At 43.5% G+C, this 24,948-nt stretch overlaps 1 protein-coding gene across 1 annotated transcript in view; it reads right to left on the bottom strand.

Annotated features, from left to right (window-relative positions):
* Positions 1 to 24,948, bottom strand: part of sned1 (sushi, nidogen and EGF-like domains 1) — a gene marked incomplete at its 5' end in the record, with an annotated part of 64,011 nt that overhangs the window by 19,204 nt on the left and 19,859 nt on the right. Inside the window, 14 exon segments of the mRNA XM_080727300.1 lie at positions 323 to 435; positions 2,428 to 2,585; positions 2,587 to 2,612; positions 3,822 to 4,109; positions 6,123 to 6,135; positions 6,137 to 6,240; positions 7,021 to 7,134; positions 10,339 to 10,452; positions 12,339 to 12,512; positions 14,837 to 14,980; positions 16,553 to 16,669; positions 18,411 to 18,530; positions 21,908 to 22,042; positions 23,309 to 23,401. Of these exon segments, the coding sequence (XP_080583426.1) occupies positions 323 to 435; positions 2,428 to 2,585; positions 2,587 to 2,612; positions 3,822 to 4,109; positions 6,123 to 6,135; positions 6,137 to 6,240; positions 7,021 to 7,134; positions 10,339 to 10,452; positions 12,339 to 12,512; positions 14,837 to 14,980; positions 16,553 to 16,669; positions 18,411 to 18,530; positions 21,908 to 22,042; positions 23,309 to 23,401 (1,713 nt within the window).

Below are 24,948 nucleotides of genomic sequence, written 5' to 3'. Positions count from 1 at the left end.
CTAACGGCCAGTTAGTTCGTTTTACAATGGTCTTTAACAAAGATTTATATATAGATTTCTACAGCTAACGGCCACCAGGGGCACTCTAGCGGGAAGCAGGAGGGACACCTGCGGCTTATAGTCAGGTGCGGCTTATATATGTAAGCATTCGTTTTTTTATCCTAAATTTTGCTGGTGCGGCTTATATTCAGGTGCGGCTTATAGTCCCAGCAATTACGGTACTCCTTTAAGTACAGTAGGCTACTACAGTAAATGTACTTAGTTATTTTCCACCAGTGAACAAACGGTGTTGTGGTGAAAGCGCGCTGCGAGGGAAACCTACGGGTCCAGATGTGTAGCGGTCCTGCTGAGTGGCTGGTTGAGGGGAACTCGTCCGGTCTGATTCCACTCTGCGTCAACACGTCCACCGTGTACATCTGGCCAGGAAGCAGTGAACTGAGGAGGAGGCACAATGCAAAGGAAAGTAAATCAGCTTGTTGGACCACCAGATCCTTCATATCGTCGTTGTCGGGTGGAAACCTTGTATAATGTCCAAAACCGTTCGTTTTGCATTATCAGTTTAAAAATGATTTAAACTAGCGAAAACAGCCGATCTACAAGCTTGTAGATCTGCTGTTTTCACTACTTTTGTGCGACGGACTTGTATGATGAGGCAGGGCTTTGCTTTGTATGTGACGTACAAATTTGAAACTTGGAGATACGAGGTTTCCACCCGACAGCGACGATATACATCTTTCATAATTCATTTGTTTTTATGATGAAGACAAAGCTTCAGTGAGACTGTATTCTGGCCTCTAGTGGTTGATACAGGAACTGTAGCATATCATTGCTGTAGGGCAGAATCGTTCCAACATCATATTTCCACTTTTGGTCAATTAATAATACCCTACTTTAGTACTTTGTCATACAAGAGTGTCACGCAAAAGTAGCACAAATGTCAGATCTGAAAGTTCACAACAAGCTTGTAGATCTGCTATCTTCACTACTTTTGAAAAAGTTTGAATGTGAAAGTGGTTAAAGTGGAGTTTATAAACATTGAACCATGAAAAGTATTAACAATCCTAGTTAAATAATAACTACATGTCAGTGGTACACCAGGTTCTCTTTTACATTTCCTAAAAAGTAACGGTTTCGGACATAAAATCACAAGGTTTCCGCCTGACAGGGATGATCCAGCATATTGTATCAAAGCTGTTATGTATACAGCGATCCAACAGCACCATCTAGTGGACAGCGATTGAAACTGTCTGTAAGAAGAGGCAGTTCAGTGGTCTTTCCATGTGGAAAGCATGTAACCTTTCGTTTGCCAACAAGCTGCGTGTATCTATTCTGTATTTAGCTTAAGGCAAGACCCAAATTCAGAGTGAACATTTTTTAACAGAAATATTTGCTTCTGGGGGTCCCTGGAACGAAATATTTTGAGATGGTGGTCCACCACCAAATACATATCAATCTGGGGTGGGGATAGGCTGAGGGGTTGGGGGGGTGCCCTGGGGTTTCCTTTGAGCGTTTTCTGTTTTTGAGTTTTTTTTTTGATAACATGTTACATTGCCCTGACATCATGCCCTATATTTAAATTCAAATCTAATACAAATATTTGAAACATTTTGGGTGCCCTTGACCACTGATATACTGTAGGCCGATTCTACAAAGTCTTCTAAATCCTAACAGTGTTCTGAAGAAAACGTATGTTGCTATGTCAGTGGTTCTCAAACTTTGTCATGTCGAGGACCCCCAAAATGATATGTATTTGGCCGCGGACCCCCCGTCTCAAAATATTGTGTTCCAGGGACCCCCAGAAGTAAAGATTTGAAAATGTTCACCCTAAATTTGGGTCTATTCTGCATCTAGCTTAAAGTTATACCATGTAACTTTTTTTATAAAACAAATCTTAAAATTGTCCTAACTGTTAAATCGCTAAAGTTTTAGAACCCCCACTCCGTTATTTTCAGCTTCTAAAGCCTTCTGTAAATATGTTTTCTATGATCCTGACCGGGGTCCGGTTTTCGCGAAAAAATAGCGTCATCTGCATCATCTGTATACGTTGGCCAATCACATCGCGGATCATACACACATGATACACTACCGGCCAATCACAGCTTATCTGCCATGGTCTTCAGGAAGTAGCCTCGCTCAGCTACAGTGTTTACCATGGGGAAGGATTCTTAACCTCTTAATCCCCAAATCCTGGCCAGAAAATTACGTTCTACCATGCGTTCTACCCCTCCACGGATTTGTATCAGTCGCGGTGGTTTGCGGCGCCGCTCCGGTGGTCCGCGGCGGTGGTCCGCGACGACTCCGGGCGAAAAAACGGCCGGAAAAAGCAATACTGCTACTGACCACTAGTTTAGCAACTTACACAGTATAGCTTTAAGGCTCAAGACCAGTTGGGAAGCCCACACACAGGCAGAAAGCCCAGACCCTGACCTGAAGGAGTACTCCGTGGTGCTGGTGTTGAGCAGGGCAGTGCGAGTCCCGCTGCCGTCCGAGGGCAGCAGAGACACGCGCACCTGGCTGACGGCCGCATGGCGGGCAGCCTGCACCAGCCAGCGGAGCCACACCTGAGACGACGACACGTTCACCACCCTCAAGCTGCTCCACCTGCCGTGGTCCTGTCACACACACACACACACACACGCACGCACGCGCGCGCGCATGCACGCACGCACGCACGCACGCACGCACGCACACACACACACACACACACACACACACACACACACACAGTCACAGACACATATACAGACACACACACAGACACAGACACATATACAGACACACACACAGACACAGACACATATACAGACACAGACACATATACATATACAGACACAGACACATATACAGACACAGACACAGACACAGACACATATACATATAGAGACACAGACACAGACACATATACATATACAGACACAGACACATATACAGACACAGACACAGACACATATACATATAGAGACACAGACACAGACACATATACATATACAGACACAGACACATATACAGACACAGACACAGACACATATACATATAGAGACACAGACACAGACACAGACACATATACATATACAGACACAGACACATATACAGACACAGACACAGTCAGACACACACACACACACACACACACACACACACACACACACACACACACACACATCATCATCATCAGTAACAGCATTTATTTATTTATTTAAAACCTCTGAGAACACATCGAGGCGAGGGTAGTGAACCCTCATTTTCAATGGTGCTGAGGTAAAATACATGCAGTGCAGACAGAAAAATCACATGAATGAATGAATGAATGAATGAATAGTTTATTTTGGTGCCTTATCATTACGTGGAAAACTGCATGCATTTTGTTTGCACTCATATTACAGAAAAAGGCTGAAGCTGAGGCTTATTGTGCCTACCCTTTTTGAAGAATATTACAAAATATAAATAGATTGCTGTATAAAATTAAAACAAGTAAAATATAGCAGCACTAATAAAATGGCCAAGCTTATGATATTTCCACTATTTCTGTGGGACAATGTCGTACAACAAAGTACAAAAAAGTCACACGATCATCACCATCATTAGTGGTGACCATCACTTATTTGATTGAATAAAACATAATTTTAACCAATCTGTATGTCAATACAATATAATAAGCAAGTGGTGCAATCAAACTAATTCATAACATGGTGCAATTACCTCTCTCCGTCAGGAGAGGGAGACAAAGGACATAACATGACCAGATCGTTTAACACACATTCATTTCTACTATTGAATGCATGCACAGAGACCCCTTTAGCAGAGTGTCTGTCACTACTCACTGGTGCGTATGAGCGCCACGGCGGGCTGGCTGATGTCGTTGCTGTTGGTGTTGCGCTTGACGCAGAAGGTGGAGATGTTGTAGAGCAGCCCTGGCACCAGCTCCGTCAGGAGGTGGCTGGACTGCTTCCTGTCCAGGAAGTCCGTCTTGCGGTTCCCGCGGCCCAGCGGGGCGTAGGTGACGGCGAAGCCGTTCACCAGGCTGTGGGCGGGGTCCGGCTCGTCCCAGCGGAGCTCCACCTCGTTCTCCTCCACCCGCAGCACGTGGAGGCCGGACGGAGGCAGCAGGTCTGGAGACGGTGTAGTGAACACATTATAGCAGTGGTTCTCAACCTCTTCAGGCCGAGACACCCACAATAATCATATTTTAACCGGGGACCCCCCCCCCCCCCCCCCCCCCCCCCCCCCGACAAGCACAAGATTTGAGGCATTACATTTTGTATAACACGGTTCTATTTTGAATATTGCCGATCTACATGCTCACAACGCCTCGCGTTGCGAGGACCCATTTATGGTTCGTGGAGATGCGGACACATTTTTATGGGTCACCGGTAAATGTAAAAACATGAAAAAAAAAGTAAATGTAACATTTTTCATGAACAAAAAAAGAATCAATGATTTTTCAAAAGAAAGTCATGAAAAAAAGCCGGTCTACAAGCTCACAACGCTTCGCAAAGTGTCGTGTTTTGAGCTTGTAGATCTGCTATTTTCAAGTGTTTGGGTCCTGGGCAAACGTCTAAGATGTTTGGGAACCACTGCATCATAGTTATCGGAAGACATTTTTAACCACTTAAACTTCATATACGGTACTTAATAATTATCTGGGATCCCCCAGAGCTCTATACTTGGTCCGCTCCTTTTTTGCCTCTACAAAAAAGGAGCCCCAGAAGGGCACACTGAAAATAGTAGATGTACAAGTGCCGCTATTTTCGGTGCACAACAGAGCACACAAGCAAGAATATATCAGGCATTAAACATAATCTACTGAAAGTCCAATTCATTTGGGTGTCAAATCATCAACTCACTCAAAAGAGTGGTTCTTTTGGAAGGATTTGTTTGCAAACGTCACCAAAACTCCTCTCTCTAAATGTCTTCATCCCATACGTTGAAAATGAATGAATGTGTCTTCATGGAGCTGCCGTGTATCAAGATGTCAAAGTGACGATGATAAATGATAAAGGATGAATCCTGAGAGATGTGTTCATTCTGAAAGTCTAACACTTTACAAGTCTGAACCAGGGACGTGCAGAGAATGTTAGAGAGGCAGGTGCTGAAAATTCTAAAAGGGCATTTTGGTGAAAATATCGAAAATAGCAGACCTCCAAGCTCACAACGCGTCACGCGGCGACGCGTTGTGAGCTTTGAGGTCGGCTATTTTCAGTGCTTGATTTCTACACAGAGAGGGCAATTCTTTCAAGATTAGGCGTTGCATTCAAGTTCAGGAGAGTTTGCACAAGGCAATTCTCTTTTATGCTGCCTTCAGGTATGGCATGGAAAGAGGGCATTTGCATTTCTTTCACCATAGTAAAAACTGCATTTAAGATCTGAAAAGGGCACTATTTACAGACAGATAAAAGGGCAGAGGCTCAAGCCCCCTTTGATGTCTATGTGTGCACGTGCCTGGTCTGAACACAATGCTGAGGTAAGTGTGTCCTGAGGGTGCTCAGGGGTAATAACATCTCCCAGAGACTGCTTGTGTCCTTTTATCGGTGCTCCATAGAGAGCATCTTAACATACTGTATATGTGTGTGGTACACCAGCTGCACAGCAGCTCAGAGGTTAAAAGGGTCATAAATACAGCACAGAGAATCGTTGGCTGCCCTCTCCCCTCACTGGAAGAACTACACAGGTCCCGCTGTCACAAAAAAATAGAGAACATTTTAAAGGACACTTCCCACCCCGGTCACTCCCTGTTTGATCTGATGCCATCAGGCAGAAGGTACAGATCGATAAAGTCAGGTACAGCCAGGTTTAGTAACAGCTTCTATCCCGCAGCGGTAGTTACACTGAACGCTGCTAAGAAACGTTGATCTGATTAACATACATGTTTGATGGTGCTGTTTGGGTTTAAGTGCAATATGAGTTTGTGCAATAACAGCGGCTTTTAAGTACATGTTTGTCTATGCTGCGCATGCTAAGTGCAATAGGGGTTGTGCAATGACGGAAAGTATGGTTCTGTGTATGTTTTGTTTTGTTTTTTCTTGTTTTAGATATTTTATTTTTGGTGATGCACTGATCGTTTGGCACTTTTACATTTTGTTGTACTTGTGACAATGACAATAAAGATCTATTCTATTCCTGACCTTTCTCACAGTCCCTTGCCCGTGTGGCCGACCTTGCAGGCACAGTTGTAGTTCCCTCTCCTGTCACTCCTGCAGAGGCCACGGTTTCCACAAGGTTGTAATACACAAGGGTTCTCCACTAGGGGGCGACAAAGACCAACACTTACTATGGTGTACAACAATAACAGAGCAGTCAATAAATATGTCAATGTGTCTTTAAAACCATTTAGGCCTGGAATTGTTTTATACTTTAGTTATTGAAAAATATCTTTGAATTTTTTTAAGCGAACATTTGTAACTCAAATGTTGCTTCTGGAAGTCCCTGGAACTAAATATTTTGAGATGGGGGTCTGTGGCCAAATACATATAATTTTGAGGGTCCTTGACATGAAAAAGTTGGGCACCACTGACATAGAAACATAGGTTTAAGGTTGTTTTTTTTAAAACCTTAGAAGGATTTAAAAGACACTTATAGAATCAGGTCAAAATATTCAAAGACTTGCACAAATCTTCGTGACTTTTCAAAAATAGCAGATCTACAGGCTTGCAGCGTGGCACTTGGTGCCACGCAGTGAGCTTGTATATCTGCTATCTTTTAACAGTTAAAGCATACCATAATGCGTAATAAGGCATTCCCAGTCTAAATGGGTTTTAAAACCACTGCAAGAAGGCCCGGACCCCTGGCCTAGCGGTCTGGGAACCTAGGCTCAAACGTAGCCTGACAGCGCATTGCAGGTTTGAGTCCCAAACCCGACGATCTTTGCTGTCTCTCCCCATCTCTCTCTCCCTGTTTCCTGTCTGTCTCTACTGTAAAAATACAGTATAAATAAAGCCCAAAAAGCCCCCAAAAATATCTAAAAAAAAACAAAAAAAAAACACTGCAAGACATTCATTTGGAAGGCAATGAAAATGCACTTACACATCTGGCATTGGTCCCCGAAGAATCCGTCCTTGCACACGCAGAAGTGATTTCCTCTGAAAGCGCGACACACACCTCCGTTTAGACAGGGGTTGGACTCGCAGCCATCCTGTTCTGAGTTGACAAAAGATATTCAGAGACACAAAACGGCAACATTTGGTTGATAAATGTATAATAAAATAAAAAATGTCATTGTAGACTACCGCTCTCCTTTAGCGTTCTTTAGCTCGTTTATTTTCCTTGCAGTGCTCTCTTGCATGGATTTGTTTCTGATCTCAGACTCCATTGGGGTGTTCTATTGCTTTTAAACCCTAGATACTTTATTGACAGAAGTCTATACTTTTACACAATTCCTTTTTTCCTTCTACACTAAAATAACGTTGCCAAAAATAAATATCCCATTTACAAGCTCACAACGTGTTGCGACACATTGTGAGAATACCTCATTGAACGTTCGCCCCCATTAGAATAGGGGGGCGAGGGTTCATTCGTGTGCTTAAAGGTGATACACCATGAAATTTCACTTTTTTATTTTAAAACCTTTTTTTGGGGTCCCACTAGCACCTTCTATCCTCATAAAGTCCCATTTCTGACCGTTGTGTCTTTCTCTGGTTTTGAGAAGGCGAAGGTTAAAAGTATCCCACAGGTTCTCAAAACAGGCTATCCAGATTTGCTGCCGATGATGACGTCATCATCGGCCGTTTTTGAAGAAAAAAATATATATTTTTTCATTTTTTTTTTCAAAAAGATTTTGAAGGGGGGGGTGGCGCAGTTCAGGCCAAAGTTGGTACTGCAGCTGAAAATGCTCTGAGAGCCATTCAAAAATGAGAGAGGCTCTCTATTCAGGAGTGGTAATTTAGCCTCAAACCTTTTGAAAAACGTTTTTGGGACATAAACAATATGACATAAATACTTTTTAAATGCATGGTGTATCACCTTTAAGGTCCTCATTAGTGGTTGCTTGTGCTGTTTGCGGTCTAGGAACTGTGGCTCACACTGCTGTTTGTTACACAGTTTGTAGTTGTTCACTAGTCACCAGTTGCTCTGGATAAGTGCAGCAGTAATGGCTATCCTACAATGCACCCAGTATATCAACAGTGGCTTTTTCATTAGTCATTTAGTTCCATGACATAGAATACAAGCTATAATGGAACATAACAGACAAGGCTTTATTGTTTGAAGGACTCCTGGCAGTGACATACAGCAGTGGTTCTCAACCTGTGGGTCGGGACCCCCAGAGGGGTCCCCAAATAATTTTGGGGGGTCCTCAGATGTTTAAATGTTAACATAGTTTTCTCACTCAACAGACCAACATACAGTACAAGTGTGTATACACAGGGTGACAATTTAAGGACTTTAAAGACCCTTTTAGTACACCTGGTCAAACATTGGTAAAATTGTCAAATATTAGAAGCAGAAATTGTGAAAATAGCAGATCTACATGCTCACAATGCCTCGCAACGCCACTCAAGCATGGTCCCCAGTACAAATATGATTCTTTTGGGGGTCGCGACCTGAAAAGGTTGAGAACCACTGACATACAGTACAGGCAGTATGACAGGCATGTGTCTGTCTTAAGGACAGTGCACACTATTCCTTTATTAACCTGTTAAACCTGTCATAATACAACCATGAATGTAACACTGCAGTGCCTGTTCGGTGCGTGGTCGTTCAGTGCCCGTTCAGTTCGGAATGCGTGCCCGTTCGGATATTAGCGGTAGGTGGACTCATTATTTCCGCAGAATCTACTTCAGGTTCATACCTGTACATAGAAATGTATCAAACATGTTGTAGATTTCAAGTTTTGATACCATTTCTAAAATATCAAAACACTCATCCTGCATCTATTTATATGTACGTATAGGTAGGGGTGGGCGATATGGTGATAATTATCGTTGAGACGATACAATGTCTACACGATATGCCTTTTCAGAGATATCGTATATATCGTGATACAATTGAGGGATCCTTGCAAAAAATCCTGTTGAATTGTTTAATACAGAGATTCATTACAGAATTCAATTTAAACCTGCATTTTGGTCTAAATCAGTGGTTCTCAAACTTTAAAATGTCAAGGTCTCCCCTTAACTCTGACAGTATATACTGTCAGAGTTACATACTTCTAAAGTTCAATTTAGACCTCCCAAAAGGAACCCAGAGTCTAGTTTTTGTCAAGTAAGTTGAAAAATAACCACAAAAACCAACGTGAAAAAGAATCGTGATAAAATCGTATATTGTGATACAGCTTGGGAAAATATTGTGATATTGTATTTTTCCCTATCGCCCACCCCTACGTATAGGTATAGGTATAGGTATGCATGCAATGTACTGTAAGATCAATTGTGTTACAGATACAGAAACGTTCTTCTTCATGTCATGACTCAAGAGAATGGTTCATTCATCAAGTGATCTCATTCACTGTATTCTACAAGAGTCCACTAGATGTCATACTATTTCTACCTGTGCTGCCACAAATGTATATCTTCAATACATTGCCCTCACAATTCTTGTTGCACACATACACATGTATTTACATTTATATGATATGCATGCATTTACATACAGCTAAAAGTTCATTGGCAGTTAATGAAGGAACAACGTTGTTGTTTATAGCTAGTAAAATCAACATAGCTTTTTAAACAACGTTAAACATTAACGTTTCAGTTTGTTTGGCCCAGTGAGTCGAACTCCGACTCGAGTCGTTCTTTTATCCAGATAGTAGAAGAGCTCGTATTTTGATAATCGAGTTCGGTGTAGCCAAACAGTCAATCAATTAAATGGGACCTCGCTCAAGAAATGGTTGTCCAACTTGCCGTTCCATGGGCGGTGCTCGTTCAGAGCTCGTGGCCGAGCAGGCCAATAGGCTCTGTGCATGACTTGTAGTTCCCTTCTCCAGAAAGTGATTGGCTCAGCAGCATATCGTCGTTGTCGGGTGAAAACCTTGTATCTCCAAAACCGTTCATTTTGTATTTATCATTTGAAAAATGATCTAAACTAGTGAAAATAGCAGATCTACAAGCACACAACGCCTCGCGATGCGAGGCGTTGTGTGCTTGTACATCTGCTATTTTCACTAGTTTTGTGCGACAGTCTTCTATGATGAAGCAGGGCTTTACTTTACGAAATAAATTACACAATTTGAAACTTGGAGATACGAGGTTTCTGCCCGTCGGTGATGATATTTGAACTGGAAACACACATGAAGGTGTCGTGTGTTCCCAGTTTAGTTCGGGCTAATCACATTAAAGACGATACAACGTTGATAGCGTGATAATGACACCTGATAACGTCTGATCGGGCGCAGGAGGCTCGTTCTACCTGTCTGACATCGGTTTCCAGTGAAGCCTTCGTCACATTCACACAGGTAGGACGCTATCCGGTCTCGACACGTACCCCCGTTGAGGCAGGGCTGTGGCAAGCATTCGTTGATCTCTGGAAGGATTCCAAACAGAGAAACAATCTCAATATGTTTTTGATTGATTGATTGAAGAATTTATTAGTAGTTTGCAATAGAAAAAAGTACAGTTTCATGACAGTACAGATAGATCACTGGTACAAGGTCAACTAAAAGGAGATCCTAGAAAGCCAAGGCTTATTTCCACAGGAACCACACTTTAAGTATCTAATATAACATTGAAAGACAGACGGATAGAACATAGTACTTTATCTAGGATAATATCAGTTTCAAAAGCATAACATCAAATACAAAGGCAGAGAAAAAAGAAAAAGGGGGGGGGGGGGGGGGGGGGGGAGCATGGGGGCCTAGTCTATTTACAAGTCACGGGTAGCAGCTGTCTGAAGGTGATTTTTCATACCAATTTTGAAGGAGGCTAGGGATTTGCTCTCCTTTAAGGCTTGTGGAAGGGCGTTCCACATGTTGATGGTATAGCAAGAGAACGAGTTAGAGCCTTGTTTAGTGTTAAATCTACGTTGATGATGATTAGTGGAGCTACCTCTGGTGTTGTGATCGTGAACATCCTTGACCTTTAAGAAGTAGTTTGCCAGGTACATGGGTATCTTGGAGGTGTAGTGAATCTTGTACACCAGGCCCATTGCAAGATGCTGTACTCTGTCAGCTACTTTGAGCCACCCCACGCTTTCGTGGTGATGATCGGTAAGGTGGGTCTGAGGTTGAAGACCAAGCACAACCCTAATTAGTTTGTTCTGGGCTGTTTTACCCCACATCATGTGGGTTTTCCCCACAATAACCCTAGTGATGATGATAACATTACCAGTCACCAGTTGGCAGGTGGCACCACACTAAAATGTAATTCAGAGCTTGGCCACACTAATGTCCAGTTTTATGTTGACAAAAACCCGGTGGAAGAAATAACTTTTAAAAGACCCGAGACTAAAACAAAATTGAAAATTTCTGCCAAAATTATCACCAGTACCAAACGCCGGTCTCTAATAGTCAGGATATTTCAGAGAGGATAAATGACCCTAATTACTGTAATTATGAAGCCATTTTAGTTTTCCAATGTAACATTCAGCCCATTATTATGACCCTCAGGGGATCCACCAAAAAAGTCACTGTTTCTCGTTTGAAACTCTGTTTCTTGTTTCAAACTCTTGCGCTGTATTTTAATTTTTTTGTTTTATGATAGCACTTTGTGTGGTGTGGTGGTGGTGTGGTGGTGTGTGTGTGTGTGTGTGTGTGTGTGTGTGTCTGTGTGTGTGTGTGTGTGTGTGTGTGTGTGTGTGTGTGTGCATGTGTGTGTGTGTGTGTGTGTGTGTGTGTGTGTGTGTGCAGGGGCGTCACACCAAATTCTGGGCCCTGGGTACAAGGATTCACTGCGGGCCCCCCATGAATGTTAACTATTGAAAAATAGCAGATATACAAGCTCACAGCGCGGCACCGAGTGCCGCGCTGCGAGCTTGTAGATCTGCTATTTTTGAAAATAAAATGAAAATGTGTGCAAGAAACCCATGTTTCCATGTCAGTGATGCTCAAATTTACTTTTTCATGTGAAGGACCCCCAAAATGATATGAATTTGGCCACGGACCCCCATCTCAAAATATTTAGTTCCAGGGACCCCCCCCGGAAGCAAAATTTGAGTTACAAATGTTCGCTTAAAAAATACATATTCAAAGATTTGCACACATTTTCAGACTTTTCAAAAATAGCAGATCTACAAGCTCGCAGCGCGGCACTCGGTGCCGCGCTGTGAGCTTGTATATCTGCTATTTTTCAACAGTTAAAGTTACTAGGGCCCCTCCACCTTGGGCCCTGGTAACTCAGTCCCACTTTCCTACCCCTTGTGACGCCCCTGCATGTGTGTGCGTGTGTGTGTGCGTGCGTGCGTGTATTACAGACCCTCACAGATGGGCGGCTGGCTCCAGGCTCCCTGGCTGCTGCAGATGCTCTGGGTGGCTCTGGGCGCGGGCATGTAGCCTGGGTGGCAGTGGTACGCTGCCACGGAGCCTGGCGCCGTGGAGGAGTACTGGACCTCCGCGTGCTTCACCTGGGGCGGTGCTCCGCAGCCCAGCTCTGGAACACAGTGCACACATAGGGGCGTCACAAGGGGTAGGAAAGTGGGACTGAGTTACTGGGGCCCAAGGTGGAGGGGCCCTAATAACTTTATCTATTGAAAAATAGCAGATATACAAGCTCACAGCGTGGCACCGAGTGCCGCGCTGTGAGCTTGTAGATCTGCTATTTTTGAAAAGTTGTGAAAATGTGTGAAAATCTTTGAATATATGTATTTTTTAAGCGAACATTTCTAACTCAAATTTTGCTACTGGGGGTCCCTGGAACTAAATATTTTGAGGTCGAGGTCCGTGGCCAAATACATATCATCTTGGGGGTCCTTGACATAGGTTTCTTGCACACATTTTCAAGATTTTTCAAAAATAGCAGATATACAAGCTCGCAGCGCGGCACTCGGTGCCGCGCTGTGAGCTTGCATATCTGCAATTTTTCAATAGTTAACATTCATGGGGGGCCCGCAGTGAATCCTTGTACCCAGGGCCCAGAATTTGGTGTGACGCCCCTGTGCACACATAGACATGAAAGGGGGCTCGAGCCCCTGCCCTTTTAACCGTCTGTAAAAAAGGTGCCCTCTCCAGACCATGAATGCAGTTTTTACTACGGTGAAAGAAATGCAAATGCCCTCTTTCCATGCCATACCTGAAGGCAGCGTTCAAGAGAATTGCCTTGTCCAAACTCTCCTGAACATGAATGCAGCATCTTATGTTGAAAGAATTGCCCTCACTTGTGTAGAAATCCATGCCGTACGCCACATCTCCAGTATTGCCTTTTTTATGCTTAGTTTAGTGTGTTATCAAGTATTGAAAATAGCCGACCTCCAAGCTCACAACGCGTTGGAGGTCTGCTATTTTCAATAGTTTCACCAAAAGCCCCTGCCTCTCTAACATTCTCTGCACGTCCCTGCAGTGCAGTACTGACCATTTAACCACTTCTTCACCCAGTGTGAAGAAACACTTTCCCTGCCAGGGCACACTTTTCCTTGCCAGAAGATCCCATGGCATACCTAGATATATGGTGTGTGTGGCTATTTTCAAAATGTCTTCCTCTTTCTTATATGTTTTACAATTTGACCAATGTTTTACCAGTTTTTAGATAGTTTGCTGATTACTTTTGATGCACTAATGGTATTTTTTCTTTTCCTTCTTGGGTTTTTAAAAGTCCTTAAATTTCTGACTTCACTGTCAAATTTCAAAGGGCATACCAAAGCATCTCAAAGGCACACTGGTTGAGAAACACTGTCATATCTTTCTTTTGTTAACTCTTTTTGCGCCGATCCCGAACTAGTTCGGCTTTATTTCGGCCTTTTTATCGTCCGGGGTGCGGATCCCGAACTAGTTCGGCTTTTTATATAAAATTATTTAAACACCCAGAGGCCTTACCGAAGCACCGGGCAAAATTTTCGAGCCGGCCGCCGGCCGCTATTTGTTTACATCGGCCCACGAGAGCGTTGCGCCGCCGATATTTGCTGTCCACTCCAATGCAATCCAGGATCTTTGGAGCTAATTATGCCTTTCTATGAGGGGCGGAAATTGGGCTTCTAAAATGAGTGGTAGCCAATAGCTAACTTCAAGCTAACTTCATCCTGTTCCTGTTCATGACACAAAGGAAAGTGAATTATATTGTCCGATTCCGGATCAATGTATTTTGTATATTTTTTACTAAAGAACTGGTTGGAGAGAGCCCTGTTACTGAACAAACACTCCTAGAACAGGGACGCCAGGCTGAAAGTGACATACAGCTTAAATTGTAACTCAGACATACAGCTTAAATTGTAACTCAGACATACAGCTTAAATTGTAACTCAGACATACAGCTTAAATTGTAACTCAGCAACATCATCACATGTTGATCATGTCACTGCACGCCAGCCTGGCAACATAAGTGTGACACCACGTCACAAAATAGGCCTATGACCCGGAATAGACCCTATGGCACAATGCACAGACGCTATGGCAACAGGCGTGTTCCCAGTCCAGATTTTGAACCGTTGTCTTCCTAAAATTAGAGCTTAGCCCTGCTCGCTCCTCAAGAGCGGGCAGACATGCGCCGGCATGTTTTATCGCGTCTTAGTTTACACGGTCGGCGTGGCGGTTCTATATCTGTAAATGATGTAGCGCTCTATTAGAGCAACACGCCCACGTCGAGGATTATCGCCTCCCTCTAGTACTCTAGGAAACCCAGTATCTGCACACTTGGCAGCTCAAGATATCCCCTTTGCCTCAGCGAGTCTATTAAAGCCATTCGGCGTGTTATCATAATGCTAGTAACTTTATCGCCCGAGTGCGGTTGGCGCATTACTGCGCAGTGACAGAGGGTCTGCTCACCTGCCGAGGAATGCGACGCGCTCCTGCTTATCTCGCAGTGTCTGCCACTGAAGGCCTCCGTGCACTCACACTTGTACTTCCCGATGTAGTGGAAACAGGTCCCTCCATTCATGCACGGGCTGGAGGCGCAGGGGTCCGGCTTCCCTGCAAAACAAACCCCAGGGAACAATGAACATTGGACAGCGAGGCTCACATTTCTCATCTGTGTTGTGTGAGAAAGTCGGCGTGTTTGTTCAAACGGTTGCCCAATCCAATAAAGCCCCAAAAAGATGATATCAAGAGAAAATTATTGTGAATCGAGCCAGAGTGCTTTTCCCTCTTTTTTCTTTTATAGAAGGTTACAGTAAAAGCGAAGTTGCTCTCGGCACTCTTGTGCAAGCGGCAGTTGCACAACACTGTTATGGGACCAAGCTCGAAAAAGATGAAAAGCCTTATTGCTTTTGAAACTATGAAGCTATTTTCAGCAGAAGATTGAACCATAATATGATAGTGTGTGTTGGCAGAGAGAGAGAGAGAGAGAGAGAGAGAGAGAGAGAGAGAGAGAGAGAGAGAGAGAGAGAGAGAGCAAAGGCAGTGCGAAAGAAAGTGAGCCAGTGGGAGAGATGGAGGGAGGGAGAGAGAAGATGAGGGAGAGACAGAGAGAGAGAGAGATAGAGAGAAAGAAAGAGAAACAGCAGTGTGAAGGCTCATTCATACTCCAGTTACTCACCGCGGTGTCTTAAGTTTTCTAAAGTCAGAAAACTACAACGTTACGTCACTCGCCGCGACGAGTAGCAACTCACCTCTCACCCTGACACATCTCTCTGCTTTTACTGTCCAACAAAAGGTGAGTAGCTACTACTCACCTCACCTTGGAGCTATTTCTACGCGTCATTATTTCGACTAAGGGTTAGGGATAGGTTCTAGCGTTAGGTTTAGGCACTGTTTTACAACAACAAACGGAACGTCGAACAAATGTTATGTCGAAATATCGACACGCTCCCGTATGAATTAGTCGGGGGATATCTTTAGAAATAGTGTCAAATCCTGGAATAAATTCCTTACCAAAAAGATTCTTCACCAATGTGTTTGTAAAGGTGTCTAGTAACACATCTCACAAAGACTGAAATTCAGTTTCCCTAGGAAAATCTTTGACAGCTAGGGTAATTCTGGGTCTCATTCACTCACTATACAATAGTACTATAGGGGAAAAAATCACAAAAATATGCTTTAAGTGGGATGTGAGGGGTCTAACTAGGTGTTTTTAATTATTCTGAATCCATTGCAAGCATTTGTTTTGCACCAAAAACATTCCTTGGGTTAGAAATGGACCCCCATACCACTGTGAAAAGTGATGACTCATCACTAAACCATCATTTTATGGGCTGTTTTTTAGCCCAATGAATGCTTTTTTGTGCAAAACAAATGCTTGCAATGGATTCAGAATGATTAAAAACACCTAGTTAGACCCCTCACATCCCACTTAAAGCATATTTTTTGGGAGGGATTTTTCCCCCTATAGTATAGTGTATAGTCAGTGAGTGAATGAGACCCAGAATTACCCTAGCTGTCAAAGATTTTCCAAGGGAAACTGAATTTCAGTCTTTGTGAGATGTGTTACTACTAGACACCTTTACAAACACATTGGTGAAGAAATGTTTTGGTAAGGAATTTATTCCAGGACTTTTTAAGATATCCCCAGACTAAATGAGCCTTGGGACAGCAGTGGACACTCACCCACTTCACAGTGCTTTCCTGTGAACCTGTAGGGACACACGCAGCGGTAGCTCCCGGCCTCCTCCTTACAGGAGCCTCCGTTGCGGCAGGGACCAGAGGCACAGGTGTTGAGTCTGACTGGAGAGAGGGAGACGGAGGGAGTCTTTCACATCATAGCTCAATGGTTCTCAACCTGTGGGTCCCCAAATTATTTTGGGGTGTCCCCAGATGATTAACTTAATGTGCAACATTGTTTTCCTTCTCAACGGTAAACAAACCAACACAAAGTTTAAGTGTATAGAGGGTATCTGCACATTTCTAAAGTGACGATTTGAGGACTTTTTAATACCTCTAAAATGACAAATTAAACATTAGCCAAATTGTCAAATATTAGAGACAAAATTGTGAAAATAGCCGATCTACATGCTCACAACGCCTCGCGCTACGAGGCGTTGTGAGCATGTAGATCTGCTATTTTTACAATAGAACCGTGCCATACAAAATGTAATTCCTCAACTCTTAGTGCTCGTCAGGGTGGGGGGTCCCCAGTTCAAATATGATTCTTTTGGGGCTCGCGGCCTGAAAAGGCTGAGAACCACTGAGATAAACACACGTACTGTAAGTAGAGTATGTCTCCGCCGCTGTACATTGGAGCGAAATGCGTCAGCGCGGCTGCCATATTGGTCTACAGGCAAGCTGTGGCTCCAATTTCATGAATGTTTACCGAAGCAGGAGATCTCTCCACAAGTTTAGTGTTAGAACTCACTGAATTTACACTTGATTTTCAAGAGGTATGGTTTGTTGCCAGGCGTGTAGTTAGTTACGTTATGAAAACATAACCCCACATCAAAATGTGGGATTTCACACCAAAATTACAATAGGTAAACCGGTCCGATATACATCACTGGCCAGATAGCCAAGAATTGGCGCGAGGTCGCATATCGCCCTGAGGCGTCTTACTATAGTTACCGGTATATAACTAGAATTATTTTTCAATATCACCTTGCAAGCCGCGGCAGAACCCTCTGAACAGAGGTAGCGCCGAAGAAATAAGCTATTTATTTACAAACATGTTTTAAAAAAACAAAGCCCACATGATAACAACACGTAATGGAGTGCTCGGTACAGCGTGTATATTCATGCTGCAGAGGTCGGCGATCTTACTTTGGCGACGCGGAGGGGAGATCTCTTCCATTCGTTTACGTGCGGCGAAGCAGGGAAAGGAGCGATAGAGAAGCGGCGCCCGAACGTGATTGAGACCGCGATCCACGAACAGAGACAAAGACGCGTGTAATCCAGCCATGTTGTTTGAGCTTCTTGTCGAGTTTCAACAACGTGGAGGGTAGGAGTGGCTCTTGAGCCAACCATCCATCCAGAATGTAAGTCAACGGCGCGGCCTGCTGGATGCTACGAGTATCACACCCACTCCCAGAAAATGATTGAGAGAGGATCTTAACCGTTTCAGATGGCTCCAAAAAGACACAGAGAAGAATGGCCGATCGTTTTTTTTTTTATTATTATCATTTATATCAAAAGTACGGGAATGTACGGGAAAAGACGACCGGCTGATTGGACCAATTAGGAAGTCCGAGCAAGTACGGCCAGGCTGAGAAGGTGTTAAGTCATAAAACAGAAAAAGGTTTTAGTGTCCAGGTACTTATATACCGGTACATGTACGACTCCAGCATATTCCTTGCAGATGAGTTATGGCAAGTTGCCCAGACCAATATGGCAGTGACGTTGACATAATGATCCCAACGTGTGTCATGTCTATGGTTGAAATATAACATATAACATTGCCTCGGCACCATCTTAATTCAATGAGAGATTAATGAGCATGTTCAAAGGGTGTCCAGAGGACGACGTGTACTTCCTGTACCTTTCTCACAGTGTTTGCCCCAGTATCCGTGCTTGCACTCGCAGGTGTATCCGCCGTCCCGCTCGTAGCAGTAGCCCCCATTCAGACACGGAGAGGAGTCGCAGACCGATCGGTGCTGTACTGAAAAACACACACCGAGACTTGACTATGTTCCACTGTGCTGGGGAAAGGGTAAACCGCAGACATGTTTGGGTGTCTTTTGGACTTGAGCACGTGGTACATGGTATCCAGCCTTTTTTTAAATATACAGTATATCGTCGTTGTCGGGTGGAAACCTTGTATGTCCAAAACCGTTCGTTTTGTATTTATCATTTTAAAATGATTCCAACTTTACTTTGCAAAAGAACGCACACATTTGAAACTTGGAGATACGAGGTTTCCACCCGACAACGACGATATATAATTATTTATCCCCGATTTTTGTAACCCAGTGTCACTTATCTAATGTAATCCTGGGCACTACACTTCCTCTGCCAACCTGAGGAGAGCAATGGACTGATCTCACGCTTTCTTCTATGCATGAGGAGTCCAAGCCACTTCTTTTCACCTGACAGGGGGGGGGGGGGGGGGGTTCCCGGCTGGACGTAGCACGTGGAAGGAACACGTTATTCCAACCAGTTCCTTTCCCCTCCCATCAGGCGCCCCGGCTGGCCAGGGGGAGGCAGTATACGGACCAGGATTACTGCATGTTTTTGTGAAGGTACCTACCCTGGGAGACACGGGGAGAACATGCAAACTCCACACAGAAAGGCCTTTTTTAGTGTATGGGCACTGAGGACACGGAGGAGAGCTACCGACTGCGCCACCGTGCCCCTGGGATAAAGCATTTTAAAGGACAACTTTGTTTTTTTAAAACAAGGGTTCATATTTTAGATAGTAATTAAAGAATATAAAAGATGAGAGTTAAAATGTTTTCATTTACTTCTTTCAATTGTTTTAGCGATTTTAATGACTTTGATTTCAGTGGGTGGGGGCATGCGTACAAGTGGCTAAATATGTCTTTTTACAAGCCCATTCCCAAGATGCACCACAATCCTTCATGGGCAGATGTGACTTCTGGGGTTACTGTAAATAGCAATAAAGAAATTACAGGCTTATTGTGTCTAAAAAGACATATTTAGCCACTTGTACACATGCCCCCATGTGTACACATGCCCCCACATTTTAGCACGCTAAACGTGCTAAAACGATAGAACGAAGTAAATGAAAACATTTTAACTCTCACTTTTTCTTTTCTCTAATAACAATCTAAAATATGAACCCTAGTTGTAAAAAAAAACAAAGTTGTCCTTTAACTGCTTAACTCATTCCCCGCCTCCCCCGATAGTCCCGAGAAATTTTAAATGTCGTTCCCCGCCAGGCCCGATAGTCCCGAGAATTTGCTTTTATATAATGTAATGTTTAATTACACTTTTCTCCAGCCCGTGACAAAATTTGAGCCTTCTGTCTCACACATATCACACATCAAAGTAAGTGTGTTTGAAAAAAAGACTGTAATAATGTATAAATTGCAATACAAATGTATAAATCTCCCCAACCACAGTTAATTGGCAAAAGACGCATTTGAGCTCAAAAGGCTGGCTGCCGGAAAAAAAAAGAGAAGAAAAAAAAGTGTGAGAACAGCTGTGTGTGTGTGTGTGTGTGTGTGTGTGTGTGTGTGTGTGTGTGTGTGTGTGTGCTTCCCTCCACTGTATCTCTGTTTCAGTGGTCCCTGTTGGACCCCCTGATGGTGTTCAGTCCCATAAAAAACAGTGCTATAGTGAGATCTGCCTCTGCCTCTCTCTCTCTCTCTCTCTCAAGACACAAAACACACAATTATCGCCAATTTGCCATATAAATGCTTCTAAAACGTACCTGATAATGATGATGGTTGATTTGAATCCACACCCATATATCCAGGCTATAATATTAGTTTTATAATGGTATTTAGTCCACAAACTTCAGTCCACAAACAAGCCATGATCGCCTTTGCAAAGGTGGGGGTCCCTGGTCGCCTTTCTAACAACCAATAAGGGGTCCGCGGGTCCAACGCTTCGCCGACCTCCGCAGAGCAGTGCAGAGTTACATAACATTGTAAAATCAATCAATAAGCCGATCATTTGTTACATAAAGTTCATATGATCCAGTTGCAGGGACAAGTGGTCCCTGTCGATGGGGTCTCACAAAGGGGTCCCTGGTCTCCAGCCAACACTTAGGGAACCAGGTGGGGGACTGGGGGTCCCTGGCCCACGCTCCACCAAAACAAGCGATCAACTACAGCCAACAAGCGATCGATCAACGTCAACAGCCTCGCCTCGTTAGCAAAATGCGTCTGCCCTGCTCTTGCAGGGCAGTGCAGAGGATTTTTTTGGGGCAGGGGGAGACATTTTTCTAACATGTCCCAGAATGTGAAAATAGCAGATCTACAAGCTCTACAAGCTCTCAATGTGTCACAGAGCGATGTGTTGAGCTTGTAGAGCTTGTAGATCTGCTATTTTCACATTCTAGCACATGTTAGAAAAAAGACTCATGCCCCCTTTGATGTCTATTTGTGTGTGTGCACCTGTACAGACCCAAAAACAGCTGAGACCAAAGCAGACATACAGAGACAGAGAGAACGCGCCCCCAAGTGGGGGCTCACACAAATACTCACACAAATACTGCAAAACAGTATGTGAAATTGCTGAGTTTTATGGTCAGACATAGCCAATAAAAATATTTTTCTCTGCATTTTTCTAAACAGAAAATTCTAAAAAAAAATCCTATTACATAATTACATTAGTACACTTATCTGATAATGCCTGAAGCCATAAAGACAAATATCAAGTGAGTTATTCGCTTGAAAATAGATTTTTCACAAAAAGGTCAATAACTCCAGTTTTTTCAATTATAGCTGGATTTTGGTCAAAAATGGCTATTTTGAGATGGCTGCAACTATAGAAAAAAAAGCTTTTTATTTAATTTTTTTATTTTTTGGTGAGACTAGAGGTGGTCTTGTTTCATTTCAGGTACTGTATGACACAAAATACAGAATACAGAATTTAGGAAAAATGTCAATATAAAAAAAATATATAAATTTTTTCATTAAACAAAATGGCAGGGGAGCCAAACAGTCAATGTTAAAATGGCGGCCAATGTGTTAAAGGGGAAGACCACCCATTTTCAATATTGAACTATGTCATTAATATAACTTAGAGAAGTGGTGTGGAAATAGAAAAAAGTTCCCCCCCTTCTGTGTTGCCTAGAACTGGAAGATTGATTTTGGGGTTTGTATTGTAAAGTACAACGGTGTGATGTCATCAAGTTGTGCTTTACAATACAAACCCCAAAATCAATCCTCCAGTTCTAGGCAACACTGAAGAGGGAGAACTTTTTTTCTATTTCCAAACAACTCCTCTAAGGTTTATTAATGACACAGTTCAATATTGAAAATGGGTGGTCTTCCCCTTTAAGCTGCTATATGCGCAGCTTAATTTCTTTTTTGGGGTCTTCAATAGGTTGGCGCCTCATGCTCTTACCATAGGGATAGAAGTCCTTATGGTCCAGCTCGCCTGCTCCGGTCTGGCAGGTGCAGAGGTAGGTGCCTCCGTACTCCAGACAGGGACCTCCGTCGGGACAGGGCCTGTTGTTGCTGCATGGAGTCTGCGTCACCTCTGGGAGAGGGACAGATTGTGGAAACCCCTTCACCTTATCCACCACAAGCCTTATTCATAGCTGCATGTCATTCATTCATTCAGAGACCTTTAACACATTGGATGCCCACGACCAGGGGCGTCACAAGGGGGGGGGGGGGGAGTGGGACTGAGTTACTGGCCCCAAGGTGGAGGTGCCTTAATTATTTTATACTTTAGCTCTTGAAAAATAGCAGATATACAAGCTCACAGCGCGGCACTCTGTGCCGCGTTGCGAGCTTGTAGATCTGCTATTTTTGAAAAGTCATGAAAATGCGTGCAAATCTTTCAATATATGTATTCTTTAAGCGAACATTTGTAACTAAAATTTTTCTCCTACACATGAAAACGTTTGAGCACCACTGACATAGAACCTTAAGAACTTAACGTAGAAGGATTTAGAAGACGCTGTGAGCTTGTATATCTGCTATTTTTCAATGGTTGAAGCACAAAATAATGCATAATATTGCGTTCCCATTCATGGGGGGCCCGCAGTGAATCCTTGTACCCAGGGCCCAGTATTTGGTGCGACACCCCAGCCCACGACGCGCCCCCACACGTCAAACTCTTTGATGTCTCCCGGTGCCGACGACGCGTCTGACGCGTCGGTTATTGTTTTATATCAAACTGTAGCTTACTGTATGAGGCAGCCGCAGCTGAAGAGAAACACTCCAATTCCCAAAATGCAACGGGAGATCACGTGACCAGGAAGCCCGGTTTCTCCATAGAGAGCCAGTGTTATGAGATTCACAAAAGTGGATTTATATGTCAGATAATCTAACTCCAGTTCACGTTCATGTTTAAAACCAGCCCTTCTCTACCGGCTGTTACAAAAGCACTGAATGGCCGCGATTGTCATTTTTCTCTTCTGAGTGAAAGAAAATACTATCGCAAAAAAGAAAAAAAAAAAAAAACAGGAAATACTTGCATTAGATTTACTCAGATTACTTTTACCCCGAACCTCCGAAATAAGGAAAAATCTATAAAATAGCATGGCACTCTGCGATTAAATCATTGTTTAATCAAGGGCACTCAGTGTGATTTATTTAATTAAGTCTTAATTTAATATATATATTTGTATATATTTTTCTTATAATGTATCTTGGTTTGGATCACTTAAACCCAAGTTATACTTCATACGACAATGTCACGAGCGCTACAAGCTCACAGCGCATTGCATTTGTGACGCGTTGTGATCTTGTAGATTGGCTCTTGCCGGCTCTTAACTCATATAGAGGTCATACTCACCAAACTGACAGTATAGTCCTGTGTAACCTGTGGGGCATTCACAAGTCCCGTTGATGTCCACACACACACCACCATTCTGACAGAGACACTCCTCTGCAGACAGAGAAAGAAAGAAGAAATGAGACACATTCGAAGATAGAAGGGTTGCTCACATAACATGATGTTTGACAATCTGCAAGTATCGCCAGAGAAGGAATAAATGTCCACTGCGTTCTCAGAGGAGCCTTCTGTCTAAGACTCTATGCTACGTATGCGTTTTCGAAAATAGCATATCGTCGTTGTCGGATGGAAACCTCGTATCTCCAAGTTTCAAATGTGTACGTTCTTTCGCAAAGTAAAGCCCTGCTTCATCATACAAGGCCATCCCACAAAAGTAGTGAAAACAGCAGATCTACAAGCACACAACGCCTCGCACCGCGAGGCGTTGTGTGCTTGTAGATCGGCTGTTTTCACTAGTTTAAATCATTTTTAAAATGATAAATACAAAACGAACGGTTCTGGACATACAAGGTTTCCACCCGACAACGAAGATATCTACAAGCTCACAATTTGAAGCATACATACATACATTCACTGTAATTTATCTTTCCCCTCAACTTTTCCCACAAAGTTCACAGGACGGAGGGCGGGGTTTGGGCGATCGTGGGGAGGATTACGAGCTAAGCATGTTATTGTGGTTCTCCTCCTTGGCACAAAATGGAAGAATGTTTTTATTTTTCCTCCTCCTTTCCTAATTGCAGCGGTGGATCAAAGGGACGCTCACTGTATCACTGCTAAACTGCTCCCCTTTGAAGTTCCCCGGGAACTCGTGGAGGGTATTACTTTTTTCCCCCCGATGATACAGGGCATGTTTTGTGATCAAATGCATGGCCTGGGGGGCAATTAATGTTTTGTTAATTTGCTGGAGCTACTTTCATTGGCCACCTGCGCGGCAAGGCCCTTTGATCTGAGAGTCTGATTAGGCACCCCTGTGTAACCAACAACTTTCTCTTCCTTGGAGGATTGTGCTCCTTTTTCCACTGTGCCTTCCAAGTGAGCCAGGCAGGAAAGTATTTGGGAGATTTAAGAGAGCCTATATACGCGCTGATAGATATTTCAGCTCAGGGGGTGAGAAGTAGCATGCATTTGTAATAGTTCAAATACTGTTAAAGAGCTTTTTTTTTGGGGGTTTTCGGGGAGGGGGGGAATACTTGTAGCAGCTAGCCTCTGTGGGTGAAAGCGATCTCCCATGGGAGCTTAACCCCAGGTTTTCAAAACACACGCCCATTATTTCCTAAAACACACATAATATGATACAGTCACAGACATAAATTATGACTTAAAATGGCTATCATGTGTGCCTCCCAAAGGAGGATATGAAACATTAGGCAGGGGATAATAGCATTGTACATATTTTGTGAACAAATTGCCCTGTGGTTATGCAAGCAGCAGCTGCTCTTCTAAAGCAGTGCCGTAGCGTGGTGCGATGGCCAACTTCCAGAGGAGCAAGTGGCGGTGTCGGAGCGTGCATATTCCAACAGCTCGGCCTGAAGAGATGACCTGAATACCAAGGAGCGGGTTTTAACCCATAAAAAAGAAGAGAGGCCCCTTGTACGTCTAGACAAAGCACTTCCTCTTGTTGGTAAACTAATAAAACGGTG

Source organism: Nannobrachium achirus, assembly GCF_963921795.1.
Source record: "Nannobrachium achirus genome assembly, chromosome: 1".
In the NCBI taxonomy this organism is placed as follows: Eukaryota; Metazoa; Chordata; class Actinopteri; order Myctophiformes; family Myctophidae; genus Nannobrachium; species Nannobrachium achirus.
The sequence above is the reverse complement of the archived record's forward strand: the minus strand, read 5'-3'. Positions and strand labels throughout refer to the sequence as shown.